This window comes from Zeugodacus cucurbitae, chromosome 6 (genome assembly GCF_028554725.1).
Source record: "Zeugodacus cucurbitae isolate PBARC_wt_2022May chromosome 6, idZeuCucr1.2, whole genome shotgun sequence".
In the NCBI taxonomy this organism is placed as follows: Eukaryota; Metazoa; Arthropoda; class Insecta; order Diptera; family Tephritidae; genus Zeugodacus; species Zeugodacus cucurbitae.
The window spans coordinates 26654867-26671674 of NC_071671.1; the positions used below are offsets into that span (position 1 = coordinate 26654867).

At 37.5% G+C, this 16808-nt stretch overlaps 3 protein-coding genes across 24 annotated transcripts in view; 2 read left to right on the forward strand and 1 right to left on the reverse strand.

Moving 5' to 3' along the window:
* The window catches only part of LOC105214018 (membrane-associated guanylate kinase, WW and PDZ domain-containing protein 1), a 28775-nt gene extending 18380 nt beyond the window's left edge, over positions 1-10395 (forward strand). For all 11 annotated transcript variants that reach the window (XM_011187171.3, XM_054233046.1, XM_054233042.1 and 8 more), the window contains 5 exons: positions 5413-5557; positions 5713-6505; positions 6623-8632; positions 8704-8986; positions 9070-10395. In XM_011187171.3, coding sequence (XP_011185473.1) covers positions 5413-5557; positions 5713-6505; positions 6623-8632; positions 8704-8986; positions 9070-9554 — 3716 coding nt within the window. In that variant the 3' untranslated portion in view covers positions 9555-10395. The remainder of the gene's footprint in view (positions 1-5412; positions 5558-5712; positions 6506-6622; positions 8633-8703; positions 8987-9069) is intronic.
* A 433-nt stretch (positions 10396-10828) lies between these two features.
* Positions 10829-11654, reverse strand: LOC105214016 (protein mago nashi). The gene is made up of 3 exons (XM_011187170.3): positions 11494-11654; positions 11167-11432; positions 10829-11109 (listed from the first exon to the last, which is right to left on the reverse strand). The coding sequence occupies exons 2-3, from the start codon at positions 11425-11427 to the stop codon at positions 10927-10929; spliced, it is 444 nt and encodes a 147-aa protein (XP_011185472.1). The 5' UTR covers positions 11428-11432; positions 11494-11654; the 3' UTR covers positions 10829-10926.
* A 180-nt stretch (positions 11655-11834) lies between these two features.
* LOC105214015 (protein O-mannosyl-transferase Tmtc3) overlaps positions 11835-16808 on the forward strand; it is a 32870-nt gene continuing 27896 nt past the window's right edge. For 8 of the 12 annotated variants that reach the window (XR_008471688.1, XR_008471681.1, XR_008471687.1 and 5 more), the window contains exons 1-3: positions 11835-12287; positions 14312-14562; positions 14620-16553. Coding sequence is in view for 1 of the 12 variants with exons in the window: in XM_011187163.3 (XP_011185465.2) it covers positions 15278-16553 (1276 nt within the window). In the remaining 11 variants the exon portion in view is untranslated. The other 4 variants (XR_008471684.1, XR_008471683.1, XR_008471686.1 and 1 more) reach the window with 4 other exon arrangements.

The window sequence follows — 16808 nt, forward strand, 5'->3', positions numbered from 1 at the left end:
TTCAACATAATATGCTATGCGTACTACTTTCATTGAAGCAGTGAATCACGGAAGTGATTAGAAGTAGAATATCAAATAAAATATGCATTAAAAAATTTATGAATATGCATGCATGCACAGAGATACAAAGATATACATATGTATCTAGATACATGCTTATGTATGTCTTATACATATGTACATATGAACAAATATGCGGGCAAACCTGCTTATACGGGTTAATCGAATGTGACTATTTGTTTGCAAGTGGAAAAGATACAAAAATACAGATGTATATACATATGCATAAGTATAATATATCTGTAAATATGTAACCTAATGCTGGGTTGTGTAAAAAAATACGCAAAAATTGGGGCATATTGCAGGTGCTTGGCAGGCACATATCATTTACAAATGCAAATATGGGCAGTATTTTATGCACATGTACATAAATTCATATATGTATGCTGCTCGTAAATATATTAACATATTTATGAAAATGTACCAGACTGTATGTATGTATATATGCAAATGCATACTCTGTTCAACGCTGTAGGGTATAGTATTGCAATGATATAGTCTTTAAACATACATACATGCATATAATGCATGTAAATACATATGTACATGTATAATGCACATAAGTGTAAGTGAAAAGATTTCTCCCTCATTAAACATTTTATATTGTATGCACTCAAATTCATTCTGAGTCATTGATCCCTTCAGACAGACACTTGAGTTTAATGGCGAAAATATTTAAATGCATTATTGAAATACTTTACCGTTGGGGAAAGTAATTATCAAATACGAGTGCACATGTAAATAAATACTTATGTATGTTGTTGAGATTTAATTTTTTTTTTTAGAAAATTGTTCCTTGGCGATTAGTATCATTTAACTATATCTCAAATGCTGGGAACTAATTGCTTCGATTTTCAATTTTTAAAACGAATATTGAATTGAAAAGTCGTGGGAATTTCTACTTCCACCCTATTACAGTACGTGTTTCTTCTCAGATATCCGCTCTTAGCCCTTTGAATAGCTAATCACTTTCTATCAGCAGATCATAGTGCCACAGAAAAGTAGTGTATTCCTTCGTTGTCGTATGACTAATTTCATATCGTCGATTAGTGGAAAATAGTACTTGTCTATTTAAGGGGTTATATACAGTTAGACGGCCGAAAAAAAGTGAATTTTCCAGAATTTTTTCTGAGAAAACTTTTTAATTTATTGATCCCAAAATTTATACACATATTATGGTATCTTTTAACTGTATTTTAAGACTTAGTACTAGTAAAAATATTTATTTGAAGAAGAGCTACAGCTGATCTCCAGGAGCTCCTCTCAAAAAAGACGTTTTGCGGTGACCACTATATCTCGGAACTGGATCATTTGAAATTAAAAAACCAAACAGATTTCGTTAAAATAATGTTAAATCTAGTAATTAATCGAAGGGATAAGCAAAATAAAATTTTTTGACAAAATGGCGGTTTCTCAAAAAAAAATCGATTCTTCACCGAAATTTCGGCCTTAAATTGTTTATAAAAAAAAAATATTTATCGGAGAGAAAAAATCTTCGATTAATTACTAAAAAATATATTTAAGAAGGTCGTGTTAAAATTTGAGACTAATCGGTCTAGCCGTTTTCGAGTAATGTTGGTCACCGACTTTGAAAACACCATTTTGAGAAAAACGCGCTGCCGCTCGGACCTTGTACTTCCAAGCACTCTGAAACGCCTTTTCAAATTACTTTGAAAATATTCACCGGAACGATATGAAATTTTCTGTGTGTATTCTTAAATATATGTACATTAAGAAAATGAAATAAAAAAAAATCGATTTTTTGAAAATTCTAACTGTATATAACCCCTTAAAGAGAGATATAGATTGTTCGTGGTACTTTTCTGAAGATAGATCGTCTGTTATCAAGGCAGGATTTCATCTCAGTACATGACAGTTGATGTCATGCAAATCACTCCATCCGTTCTTTTGCTCACACAAGTATCCTTCCTAATGTTACTATTAACTACGAAGGTCAAAACTCTGAGAGTCTTCTTTATATCGATAATCAAATCTTTGTATGTTATCAGAATTGTAGCTTGGAATCTAGAGTTTTAAAAAATAGTGTCTCGGGATTCAAAGTCGTCAATTGTTAGTTTTGTAGCAAAACAAATACAGTGTTAAGGCTGATTTCTTCTTTTAGGACTTTATTATTCCTTCGAGTTATTTTTGTCACATCCAACGCATTTTATTGTATGATTGTATTGTCAAAGTTCCTTCCGAAGATTTCAATATGTAACGGACGTATAGCTTCTTCGCAAAGAATATTATTTTTCAGCTACATAACCTCAAATTATAGAACCTGAAGCATTATCAGGATATAAAAAAGCTTATTTCTTCCGCAGCTTAATTGGTCAAAGCTTCAAACTGGAGAGTTACTATATTCGAAAATATTTAAATTATCTTTCTTTTTTTCAACCAATACAAAAGCCACTTCTTGGTATCAATTACCGACAACCGTTGTCAGAAGCGTATTATTTTCACTAAGTGTGCTTTTTGACATATACAATTTCAAAAGTGTTCTAAATAGTTTAATTACATACTTACATTTGCCCAAATTCTTCGAATTTCTGAAGCAATTTGCACGCTTTTCATAATCTCACATTTCACTATTTTATCTTCGCCACTAAAGCTATTGTGCGTACTACATGCTTAAAGACTTCTTTTTGCACATACCATTGTTTGCGCAATTGTTTATTATGTGGCGCAACAACAATAACACTTGTAAGCAACAGCATCTTCAGCCAAACTCTCTCGTTCAACATTAAATCTTTTATCGCTGTTATCTATTAGCCGGTGTTTAGAAATCTCAACAAGAAAAATAGAAAAGAAAAAAACCTTTTTTTGCTTTTCTGGTACGCCACAGCGTGCTTTAAAGCATCGCTTTGTTGTTATTAGTGTTTAACGCAAATATCGGTGTTTAACCTGTTGTCGCGCTCGCAGTAAAAGTGGGTCAGCAGTGCTAACAGTCATTCTATAGCAGCGCAGTTAAGCAAATATTAACACCACAAACAACAGCGGCATAGCAGCAACAACAACAACAAGCGTGTCTGTATCGCAGTCGCTGTACCAATATTGTTTTTACTCCATCTTCCGCCACTTTATGCACTTCGCACAGTCATGTACACACATAGATCTTTAAAAAACATTAGGCGGGGTCGGCAAATTGTGAGTTTGCAATTTCAGTTGATTGTAGTTTGACGAGGCTATCTAGTGTAGAATACTACTATACATAAGATAAATATATGTCACGGCAGTTGGGTCGATGTAAGCGAACCCGGATTTATAACCGACCAATGGCTTTTTCGAAAGTATTCCTTAAAATTTTTTGCTTATGGGTACAACAACAACTCTAAATGAAACCTTAACAAGATGTTTTTCGGCCGGCCGAAAATATTAAATCTCCGAACGCCATGAAATTGACTTGATAAAAATATATAAACCGTTTAGAGGCCTTTCAAAACCTCTACTTTGGTCTATGAATTCAAAACGTTGCCCACAAATGTTGATAGCCTTAAAAGTGTGGTTCCCTTGAGTTCACTGTAGAATATCAATGAGTTATGCAATATTTCAAAAAACATTTCCAAGCCTCTACCGGGATGTCCTTTAATTCAATCAGTTTATTTCATGCTGAAATTCTGGATAAGAGATTGTGGACAAATTCTGGCTATTAATTTGACTTTGTTTCATGTTTTTCATTGACAACTCCTAATGCGTCTTCTAGTCTATAATTTGTCATAAAAACTCAGATCTGTTAGAAGATCTGAAGAAACATATTTTTCAACAATGAATTATCAAAATTTGTTTCTGAGCAAATCTATAAGGTATTTGACAGCCACTGTTACCCCCGTAAGCCAGAATTCGTTGATTTGTAAAAAAATTTGAGAGCCACTGCTATCTCCGGGACATTAATCTACGAGACAACCTTGCATTCTTTCCTTATTTTTTATCATTTTAATTTATTTTTATCATTTAATAATTGATTTTGGCTCACATATGGCAGTAAACGACCTGCTCTAATGTAAAAAGTCTGCAGTTTGATTATATGTACATACATGTTTGTCGGACCCTTTGCAACTTCAACAAGCACTTCACAGCTTCCCTGTGTTTTGTTATTTTTATAGATGACATCCTTCATTTCACGCTTCGTTTGTTTTATTTTAGATCTGAGTTAGTGTTAGGGTTTTGTTTTATGCACCACTACTCGCATACATATGCTACACATACAAAGGCCGCTTAGTGCAATGGATTGTTTTAATCCTTTTGGTATCTCCCAATTATTGCTTGCTTTTAGCCGGACCCTCCTTTTGTAGAAATATTTACTTGTACATAGTCATTTTGTGTATACATGCTTATATTATTTTTTTGCATTCCGGGAATGTTTTCTCTGTGCTAGCAAGAAGTTGTGTGCGGCATTTATGACATGGAAAATTGTCGGCTACCTCCCGGTTAGTAAATCTGGATTGGTGTCATTGCTAAAATTACTTCCACTTATCAGCGCCGGAATCAATTAAGTGGAATAGTTTTGTGGTTGAGTATAAATAAGCTTTTCGTGTTTGTTTACCACCAATCGATTGGACGTCATGTGGGTAATAGATAATATTCTACTTTGTGCTACTGTGAAGTTAAATTCCAGGCGGGATACAAATTATTTTGAAAAATTATTTTTGATCGGTCTTCCATACCCGCTGCTACCTCTAGGTGCAGGTGTGCCTTCATTCCAAAATCCAGTTCCTAGCCAGCTGGAGTCGCCGAGGTTCAAATAGCCGCATGTATTTTTCTCAGAAGCTGCCTTGTTTTTCAACGGAGATCTTTCCCTACAATGTCTTATACGATCCCCCTCAACACGGAGATAACTGCACTTGTGAAATTCCGAAATCTTAGCATATATCTCCTTTTGCTCAGATAAATGAAAAGTTCTTTCATAAAATAGACCTTAGAAGCATCCAACCCTAAAAAATGAGTTATAAAATGTAAAATCCCGTACGAAGGTCCGATCATGGATCTCCCTTGGCTCAGATTCGTTAAAAGTTCTTTGATAAAATGGACCGTAGTGGCATCCATTATTGTCCTACCATACAGAATAGGTTATAAAATAGTTTTTAAGTTCTTTTAAGGATGCGGTTCTCTTTATCATGTAAGCTGATTTATTAGCTCTAATGATCTAAATGGCTCTTGAGTTGATATATTATTATCCGAAATTTATATTTATTTGCCGAGGACCATTTACTTCGATAATTATTCCATAATTTTTGAGTTTGCTTGATCCAAAATTAGGATCGAGTACTAACTCAACCGGTTAAGACACTTTCTGAACAAATATTATTTATTTATAGTTCTAAATTATTAAATAAAATATTTTTTTTTTTACAGAAAATTTACTGCAAAACAGTTATAACGGCGCTCCGACTAGTGATAATATTGTTTTGGATATTGACGATCCTGGAGATGGACTGGGTCCTTTGCCACCCAAATGGGAGACCGCATATACCGAACGTGGTGAATTATATTTTATCGAGTAAGAAAGCATACAAATAGACATGCATATATTTTTATTATAAAACGAGACTATATACACCTATATATATATAATTTATGTGTTTAGGACACACTTCTATAGACAACACTTAGCACTTACCGCACTATATATTTTTTGTCTTTGTATTATATTAGTCACAACACCGGCACATCTCATTGGCTCGATCCGCGTCTATCGAAATTCCAAAAGAAATCACTAGAAGACTGCGGTGATGATGAACTCCCTTATGGTTGGGAGAAGATTGAAGATTCTCTGTATGGCACCTATTACATAGATCACGTGAACCGCCGCACACAATATGAAAATCCAGTTTTGGAAGCTAAACGACGTGCTGCAGAGCAAAGGCAGAAACAACTACAACAACCGCCACCACCTGCACACAGCAGTGCACAGAATATGCAAGGAGTAGGTTACACAACGCAACAACAACAACCGCCGCCACCACCGCCTACTAGCCAACCAACGCAACAGCAGCAACAACTACGTCCGCAAACACCATCTACACAAATGACAAGCAATTTGGTGAATGGCGCTGGCATGGGTGGTAATGTAATTGGCGGTGCGGATGATGGCAACGATCGTGTTACTCCGGCACTCGGTAATAACATGGTCGATATATCACAACGTGGCATGCAACCACCGCCAACGGGCTTGGGTATGCAGTCGGCAACAACACCACTACTGCCATACAAATTCACGCGGAATCCCGGTGAGATGCAGGGCGAACGCATCACCGCGTCGTTGGTGAAGTCTGCACGCGGCCTTGGCATCACCATTGTGGGTGGCGACGATGGTGCGGAGGAGTTTCTGCAAATCAAGTCGATTGTGCCGCACGGTCCAGCGTGGTTGGATGGTCAACTGCAGATGGGTGATGTGTTGATGTATGTGAATGATACTTGTGTGCTTGGGTTTACGCATCACGAGATGGTGAGTTTATATTTTTGTGGACTATATAATTTATTTAATAAAAAAATATAAAATTTTATTGTTTACTTTCCTTACTTCCGAAACTAATTTCGAAAATATTCATAAAATTTTCTGCAGGTCAATATTTTCCAGTCGATTTTGCCCGGCGAAACCGTTACATTAGAGGTATGCCGTGGCTATCCCTTACCTTTTGACCCTAATGACCCGAACACCGAGGTGGTCACTACTATAGCGGTGGATGGTGTTAGTGTTGCGGCGACGGACAAACAACGTCGTATGCTACTCGATCTACATATGGATGGTAATTATAATTTTCTCGAAACCATCGGTGGTGACGGAGGCGGCACGAAAGCGCACACGCATAATCAAATGCGCAATCAGCACTCACCAGTTACTGGGGGCTTAAATGACGGCTTCATTTTAATGAAAAAACCCGAGTTGCACGAGCACACATTTACGATTGTTAAAGGTGCCATGGGTTTCGGTTTCACCATTGCCGACTCGGCTTATGGGCAAAAGGTGAAGAAGATTCTCGATTACAACTGTTGTACGCATCTACAAGAGGGCGATGTGCTATTGGAGATTAACGGCATTGATGTGCATCAACAGAGTCATCTTGAAGTGGTGCAGATATTGAAGGATTGTTCGAAAACCGAACCGACACATGTCAAAATTCAACGCGGTGGTCCATCTACAAATAGTGCCAATGCCTCACCCTCCGGGGGCGCATATAATACCACCGGTTTGAGTAATCCACCGCCAACGAGCAGTTCCAGCAACAACAGTTTGAGTAATGTTGCGAAGTTACGCAAGAACTTTACCTCCGCATTGTTTCGGAGCAAGACACCGACTGCGGATCTGTATAGCACACAGCCGAAAGAGATACTGCCAATACGTCCGAAGACACCATTGGTCGATACGCGTCGTACACGTGCGCAAACGCCTAATGATGAGCTACAGCACAGTGAGGATGTCAATGATGGGAACCTTGATGGCAGGTTTTCGGCCAGTAAGCACCAATTGGATGCTGTCACGCATAAATCCACAAATAGTCTACAGGAGATCGAGGCAATTAGTCAAGATATACCATTCTTGGATCCATACCCGAAATTAGTCACCAGTTTGAGTGAGCGTTTGGCTGGCGCAACATTGCTAACCGAAAATGTTGGTAATATCAGCTCTAACGGCTGTAATATCGATAATATGGGTGGCCTTAATATGGGCACTGACTACCACCATGCCAGCGGTCTTTCGCTGCCCTCGAGTGTAGCCGACCCAATGCGCTACGAACATCAAGAGTACGTTACGGCCGGCATGCGCGCTGGTGGCAATAACATATATGGCATATCGCCGCTACCCAACAGCATTAATAATTTCTATGCGCCACAACAATTGCCCACACCGCCACATCTTAGCATTTCGGCCAGCAGCTATTCACCAGCGACGTCGCTCGGTTTGACAACAACATCCGCTACGCATCACAATATCTTGCATCATCATCCACTACAATTGCCACCACCACCACCACCAGCGTCGCATATGCATGGGCATCCACACGGCTCGCAGTACTCACCGGCTTCGCTGCATTCGACCACACCGTTACAAGCGGCACACATACAAAACGAACGCATGCAAAAACGTGTCAACGAGCTGCTGAGTGATCGACGTCGTGTGGGCTTCTCCACACTGGATATGGCACAACCACAGAAACTCTCGCCAGCGCCGTATGCTAATCAGCAATTGTTGCAACCACAACAGCAGCAGCAGCCGCCTTCACAACATTCACCGGCTGTGAGTAGCGTGTCGCAGCAACCAACGTTGTCCTGGTTGGGACAGGCCAGCAGTAACTACACCAATGCTATGCAGTCTTCGCCGAGCGGTAACTTACCGTTCCTCCAACGTAATGGCGGTGCAATGGATGCGCTGGATGAACTGACCACAGAACAGTATGAGTTGAGTGAGATCACTTTGGAGCGACAGGCGCTTGGCTTTGGGTTTCGCATTGTTGGCGGCACGGAGGAGGGCTCACAAGTGACAGTGGGTCACATTGTGCCCGGTGGTGCCGCCGATAATGACCATCGCATTAATACAGGGGACGAGATACTCAGCATAGACGGTATCAATGTGGTAAGTTGTTTATTTGAACATGACAAGGGTTTTAGACAACTATTATTTGTATATTCATCTCTATGCCGAAGGTCAATTCGTCGCACCACAAAGTTGTTTCACTAATGGGTGAGGCGGCATTGCGAGGTCAAGTGACTATGATACTGCGTCGTCGCTTGCGGTTAACACAACACCAACCACAATTATTGCAATCACAACAGCAACAATTACCCTTACCGCTACCGCCGCCATTAAACATGCCCATGCGCAATACATACCGATATCCATATGATGTTATAGTCAGTCGACACGAGTCCGAAGGCTTTGGGTTTGTGATTATATCGTCATCAAATCAATTCTACGGCTCCACAATCGGTAAGTATGGCAGAAATATTTATATATTACGGCTCAAACGGATTGTGTAATGATTGTAATGCGGCTTCTACTTGTTTTTGCAGGAAAATTGATACCCGGCAGTCCAGCCGATCGTTGTGGTGAGCTGAAAGTGGGTGATCGTATCATCGCTGTTAATCGCATAGATATTTCCGGTATGTCACATGGTGATGTAGTCAATCTCATAAAGGAATCGGGGCTACATGTGCGTTTGACAATCGGTTGTCCAAAAGACGCCTTGACAACACCCACCTCTACGTTGGGCACACAAAATTCAGCATTAATCGTCAACTCCGCACAAGTGTCGCCAGGTCAGCTGTCGCAAAATCAATTAATATATACACCGTTGACAACACAACAACCACATAAACCACAGATATCGCCAAATTTATTGTCAAACAATCAAAATGGTGGCAACTACTTTATGGAGCAACCGCGAACGAGCGCAGCAACAACAAATTTTGTACAACAACAACAGCATACACATTCGTCATTGCAGCAACAGCATCAGCAGCAACAACAACAGCAATTGCTGCCACCACAATTATGACTTTGAGACTTACGCATAAGACTCTATAAAAGTTTCCTTTAGCACAACAACGTTGTATATACGAATATTTTATAGGCGCATAAATTTTATAATTTTTTATATTGAAATTTAAAAAAATTAGCATGTATTAATGTTTATGTAGTTATTTGTACGATTTATAATATTTGTATCTATTAATATATAACTACATGCAAACTTTTTTCAATACATTTGTATGTATATATTAATATTTAATACTTAGAAATATGTAAAGAAAGCATGTATGAGTTGAAAGTGTGTTAGTGAAAACAATAATGTTTAAATATTTCAACTCATTCGTTCTACATTTACACACTTAACCCGTATTGTATCCCAAAGACTGAAATTAGCCCCGTGCGCTATTAAGATGCGTCGTCAAAAGCCACAAACAAATTTAGAAAACAATTTTTACCAGTTAAGCATTTCATATTAGATACGTATATACAAAATTGTTACAATTTTTAAATTTACAAAAAAAAGTATATATATATATATAGGATATGTGCAGAGAATTTGCATTTATTTACTCTAATGCACAAGCATGTTACATTTAATCGCAGTCTATTACTTACATATGTACATATATATGCATATAGTAATAAATTTTTAGCAATATAAACATACATATCTACTGAAAATATTATATATAAAATTAAGTATTAATTTTCATATTATGCATCAGTCTTAAAACAGTAAAATTACAATTTATACAACCTGCAGTAGCCTTATGTAACCAGTGTCACCTTATATTTTTACTTATGTTAAAAACTGAATGCTAATAATGTTAATATTTTACTATTTTGTGTTGGAATAAATTTTTGCGAAAATAACAAAACATATCGAAAAATAACAACTTTAGTTTTATTTATATAAAATTAAATGCATTTGAAGACTTTTTATTTTATAAAAAGGCCAAAAACAAAGATTTCGGAGTCCCTTCTTCACCTAATCACCCAACCCAACACGTCTGACACTACTTTCCATTTGGTCCGACCCTATCGAAATAGCACGTTTCGTGGGGCTCCAGTTGTTTGAGATACTTACCCAAGTGTTGATAAAACACTAATAAATTTGTTGTTTTTGCTACAGCGATATAAAATATTATACTAATAATTATAATAAACGCTGCTCATTTGGCTAATCTGTTAGCTGTTAGATATATATATTCCATACGTCTTTTGTAATTCGTTTCAACGTATTCGAGTGCCCTAACTATTGCCTTAACGCGCATGAAAACTTTGATTGAAATCACAGGGTTTATAGGTATGTTTACATTTTAATTGAGTTATAATATAGTTTTGCGAATACAAAATGGAAATTAAATAAACACATGTCAGTTTTAATGCTACTGCTATTATATTGGCTTAATTTTGAAATGTAGTCCAATGAGTGAAAATACCAAACACTTTAAATCCTGTACTAAATAGTAGAAACAGCGGAGTCCTTCGGGATCTTTTGAACGATTCACATCGACTAACGAACCAGTTTTCGATGTTGTAAAGGAGATATGTTCATCGCCTATGACAATTTCCAACTCCTAAAGTAGGTATATAATTAAGTTTACATACATATAGAATACAAATATTTTGTTAACCTGTCTGCCTACGCGATCCGGCGGTGGCCATGGTGAATCATCTTCAGCCATAATTTCTGAATCCAAAATGATTCGCTTTAGTTCTTCCATTACCGACTGGTGTACAAACGCTTCCTTGCGGATCATTGTGTCGTTTTTGTAGTTCGAGTTGTTGGCATAGCGCAGTTTACCATCCGGCCGAAATTCGAACTCCAGAAACTCATGGCCAAACTTGCCTTTATGGCCAACATAGTAACGCAAATAGAAATCCTCCGTAGTCATAATATCTAGCAATAACAAGCGTTTAATGAAATTGTTTAATTATTATTCAGTCTTTCGTTTGCTAACCTATTTTTCCGGGTTTAGTGCCGTGCCAAACGTCAAATTGTGCGTCAAACTTTCTCCAGTCTTATTTCTATGTTGCCACACTGTGTAAGTTTTCGGAGACCGCGGTGATGTTGAAATCAAATCTTTAAATTCTAGACAAAAGACAAATTTCCTGTAATTTGAACAGAATAATTTTAAATAAAGCTTAAAATTAAAAAAACTTTCTGGAAGAAAGGAAAATTTATGTATTTAGTCTGAAATTAGTTTTGATCTAAAATTTCTTAATCCAAATTGTCTACAAAGTCTACAATTTACATTTGTTTAGATGGCAACGTTTATTTATACAATATTCGCGTTACCAACAACTTTACATAAATGCGAATGATAGTTTAAAATAAAGTACGCATTTATTATTCTCGTGATTTATTGAACGTGCTAATAGAAATTTAATATTATTTAATTAGATTGCAATTAAACAATTAATTTATAAGCATCCGCAAGTTTGTACTGGAGTTACAAAGAATTGGTTGGAAAAAACAAGTATGCGCATCAAAAACAACAATGTTGCCGCCTGTAACAGCTGCGGTAGCAAAACCTATGGCGGCAACAACAATGTTGATAGCAGCGACGTCGACAAAGTCATTTGCTACAAAGTAGATGAAGAAAACAGAGGCACAGCAGTAGCAGCGAAAAGTAAAGATGTAGATTCCAATTGAAGTACATAGTTGTGAAAAATTAATGGATACTTTGAATTAAGGCTTTAAAAGTTGAAAAAAAGTAGCAATTAATGCAGCTTTAAGTTGAATTTCAAGCAGGTAATTTAAATAACTCCCTAATTGTGTAATATAAGAAAAAACAACTGTAAATATTTTTTCTTACTGAACGAATGTGTGGTGATGTAAAGCACAAGTTTTTGTTATTGTAAAGCTGCAATTCGCAAGGGCAGAATATGATGTGGTCGAATCGAGTTCCCCGTTCGCGGATAGTGGGGTAACAGGCGTGAGTTTGTCTCTACATATGTACATTACTAGTAGGTACATGTATTGTATAAAGCGCTTAAAAATGCATTTTTATTATTCACTTTTATACATCAAGGTAATAGAAAGTAGAAGCTTCAAAATGGTCGCATTGAAAACGGGAATAATTTTCGCGCCGAAAATATATAAAGAGCGAAGGAATAAGCGTTTATTTCGCTGACTGCTTTGATTATGTCGGTCAAAGTAATTTTACAAAGTCCATTGGGGCTGGTGTACGAAAACAACTGCAATGAATACGTGAGAGAATGGGACTCGCTTGCAATAGCTAACTCTCAAAAAGGTATTGTGCAGAAATCTACATATTGTCGAGCACGTGCCATCATGCTCTTTTAAATGTATTCCGGAGTACACAACACAGGAGAGTCGATTATTTGTTCATGCGGTTGTGTGATTGCATCAACAGAATATTTTCCGTTGTGGTTTCGTGCCGAGTGAAAGTGCATATAACAATGCGTTATTGAGCATGGGCTGCAGTGAACGGTCAAGCACACATACGCATACACAAAATTGTACTGTAGATGTGCAGACTGGTGTAGCATCTTGATTTTTACTCCAAAACTAGGAAACTCGGTCGCGCAACATTGTTGCTCAGTACCATATACATGTTGGTCGCCTGTAAAAGCCAAGTAATGGGGTGACTGCACAGTGAGGATAGCAGGAAACTGGCTCATCTGTGTAACCGGAAATGGGAGCTAAAGCAGGAGTAAAAAAAAGGACGTATATAAGCTTGTTGTTCTTGTATTTTGCGAATGCAATAAAACTGGTATGCTCGGCTGCAGGCTTGGTTGACATATCATACGTTGTGCTGTGTAAAATCGATGACATTGAGTGCAACATTGTAGAGCACCAGCTGCTCACGAGTAGTATAGCCTGGTGTGGTATCAGTTTTGCGTTGTAGCCACGTTTATAGCAAAAACAAAAATAACGCAATCCTGGTGCGATTTTTTATGTAATTTTTGACTTTGTGTGCAGATTTCGTTGTACCCTGCCTCAAAGGGCAATGAACGGTTGGCTTTCAAATAAGCCTGTGAACTACGAAATCTCGTTCAAAAAAAGAAAAATTATTTCTAACTGTTTTTCAGTGTATTCCAAACGTACATGCATGTGAATTTTATCGCTGTTACTGTCGCGTTACTTCATCTTTAATTCCTGTTGAAACGGTAGTATAAGTGAAGTGTTGTGCGGTGTACATTATTATGTATGTATATTGCAGACACCCTAAGTCGTCAGCAATTCTATGCAATAAGGCGATGGGCAGTCGGTATTTGGGACAGTAAATGTAAAGTTACTTTGTTGTGCACGTAGTACAGTATAAGCGGTTTCTAGTAAGCTTTTGTGAAAATATTAAATTAAATTAATTATTAAACTGTGTTTGCAGTTGAATAGTGAAGAGTTTTAGTTATGATTAATTGTGAAATATCTATGTGCATAAAACTAAAAGCGTAAAATAGTCGTAAAAATAAAGTAACGGGCAATAGTACAATATTTCACTACATGTATGTACATATGTAAGCAGTTGTTCACTGTGAAACCGTGTGTAATTGCAAGTTCAACAGTCTTTATATTTTTTAACATATTTTTCTTTAATTGAATTGCTGTTGTAGACATACGTTATATACTTTTTTATAGGTTAAGTTCTAAGATAATTGTTGCTGTAAACAGCAAAAGCCGATAAAAATGAAGAAATTTATTTTACAACAAAGTTTTTTGCACTTTATACATACAATTTATTTGTAATATATATTAGAAAATCGTATATAATATATTTTATAATAAATCATTGCATTTTTCTTTCTTTTCAGGATCCTCAGGTTTCTAAAAGTGGTTTTCAGCAGTTTCTCCAATATCCTCATATACAAAATAACAAGCTTTTAGAGCAATTTTCAGTATTTGATTCAATGTTTTTGTAGCGTAAATGTACATTGGCAAAAAGGAAATATAAAATGTTGATTTTTTTAACTAAAACCTCAACTGTCCATAGCTTAAAGGAAAATATCGGCAATGTAAACACGGCTGTTGTATAGTTAAACAAACTATCTGATAGCATATAAAGGTAATATATTTAATTAAAATATATATATTTTTTTAATTTTCTTACATTTATTTTTAGTTTTGCTGCAATTGTTCTACAAGTCGCACATTTGTGCGTGTAATTGCGATATTTACCAAAAACCATTTTTCGAATGGTTTACACGTATAGTTTTTCATTACAATGCCATAAAATCAGCCAAAGGTCAGGGAGCGTCAAAAAAAGGCATATACCAAACAAGTGTGTGGATACAACATAAGACGGGTGTGGTGTTCATGCGGACCAAGTATATGCCGGTGTTAACATTTTTCTACATGCACACATACATTTTGCTGCGCTTATATACAAGCAGAATGGCACATACCGCGCATGTAATAACATTACAAACCAACTAAATGACAAAACAAAAGCAAAGCAATGAGACTGCAATGTTAGTAATTTACAACAAAAAATCGTATTAATGTTGTAGTATATAAACGTGATTACAAAGCTACAGCAATAGCGGAGAACATAAGCAAATAAGTATATTTTTTTTTGGTCGAACTTCTGGCCAAGAAACAGCTGATCAGCATTTGGTAGTGTTCAACGAAACAATAAAAAATAATAATAAACAACACCGGCGCTAAATACATGTAAAACTGTTATATACCGCGCAGGTTTTTTTTGTTTGTTTTGCAAACTATAAGTATAAATAGAGAAGAGAACAAAGAGACGAAATAAAAAAAAAAATATAACAATAATGACAACATACGAGCGCACTGCATGCAACATGAGCAATGGCAATAGTAGTAGCAGCAGCAATGAAAAGTTGCGCAGTAATGGTATGAACAACAGCAACAGCGCCTGCACGAGAGCCGAGGAACTAAGCCGTCAACACAGCAGCAACAGTAGCAGAAATCTATTGCAATTCTTTACCATTGTTTTCGTGTGTGCGGCATGTTATTGGAATAGTGCGCAATGTGAGTTGGTCTTCGATGATATTAGCGCTGTGCGCGATAATAAGGACCTACGCTCCTATACACCGCTACGGAATATTTTTCTCAACGATTTCTGGGGCACACCAATGCGCAAAGAGCAATCGCATAAATCGTATCGGCCGCTAACAGTGCTCACCTTTCGTTTCAACTATTGGCTGCACGAGCTGCAACCATATGGCTATCACATAGTAAACGTGCTCTTACACATTGTCGTCTGTCTGTTGTGGCGTCGTGTTTGCAGACTATTACTATTGCAATGCGCCGGCGCTGTGGGAGCCACCGCGTTAGAGCAGCGTTGTAATGAGTTGCGTGTAAACACTTGTAGCTTCTTGGCGGCACTGCTGTTCGCTGTACATCCCATACACACAGAAGCCGTTACAGGTGTAGTCGGACGTGCCGAATTACTCTCATCCATATTCTATTTGAGTGCATTTCTCGCATATGCCATCGCTGTTAATGCGCCAACACAGTCGCAGCAGCGTCGTCTACAGTCGTCACAACAGCAGCAGCGGGAGTCAGTTCGAAAGCAACACACACGCTGGCCGGTACTATGTTGCATTTTTGGCTCCTGCTTATTAGCTTCGATGCTGTGTAAGGAGCAAGGCATCACTATAGCGGGTATTTGTGCCGCCTATGAAATGTTCGTGGTACAGCAGGTGCGCCCACTGCAGCTATGGCTGTATGTGCAGCGTTTATTCGAGGATCGTACGCGTATCGTGACGCCGCAACATGTCGCTAAAAGCTCCTCGCCAACGGCGGCAGCCAGTGCATCGCCAACGGCCGGTGTACACAGTCGTATTGGCGGCATTTGGCACGGTACTTTGTTGCGTCGCTTGGGTTTTCTCGTCTGTATTACGTTGGCACTGTTGGTGGGGCGTGTGTATGTGATGGGTTCGCAATTGCCAGTCTTCACACGTTTCGATAATCCCGCATCGGCAGCAGGGTCACCAACGCGTCAACTCACCTTTAGCTACCTGATTTACTTGAATTTGTGGCTGATGCTGTTTCCATGTAATCTGTGCTGCGATTGGACCATGGGTGAGTTGAGTTTGTATATGCATATGTAGACTAGTGGACGCGTTAATTAATATAGTGCCTAAGTTTTCTTGTCGATGTTTCACAAAATTGATAGAAAAGTGTAAAGAAAAAAAGAAGGAAAAGAAAATTATATTTATATATCTTATTCGAACACTTTTTCATAAAAAAAAAATTTAAATATTTTTTTCTTTTTCCATTTTGTGAAATAAATTTTCAGTAGTTTCGGTGTAGCTAATAACTAAAAGATTCGTGTGA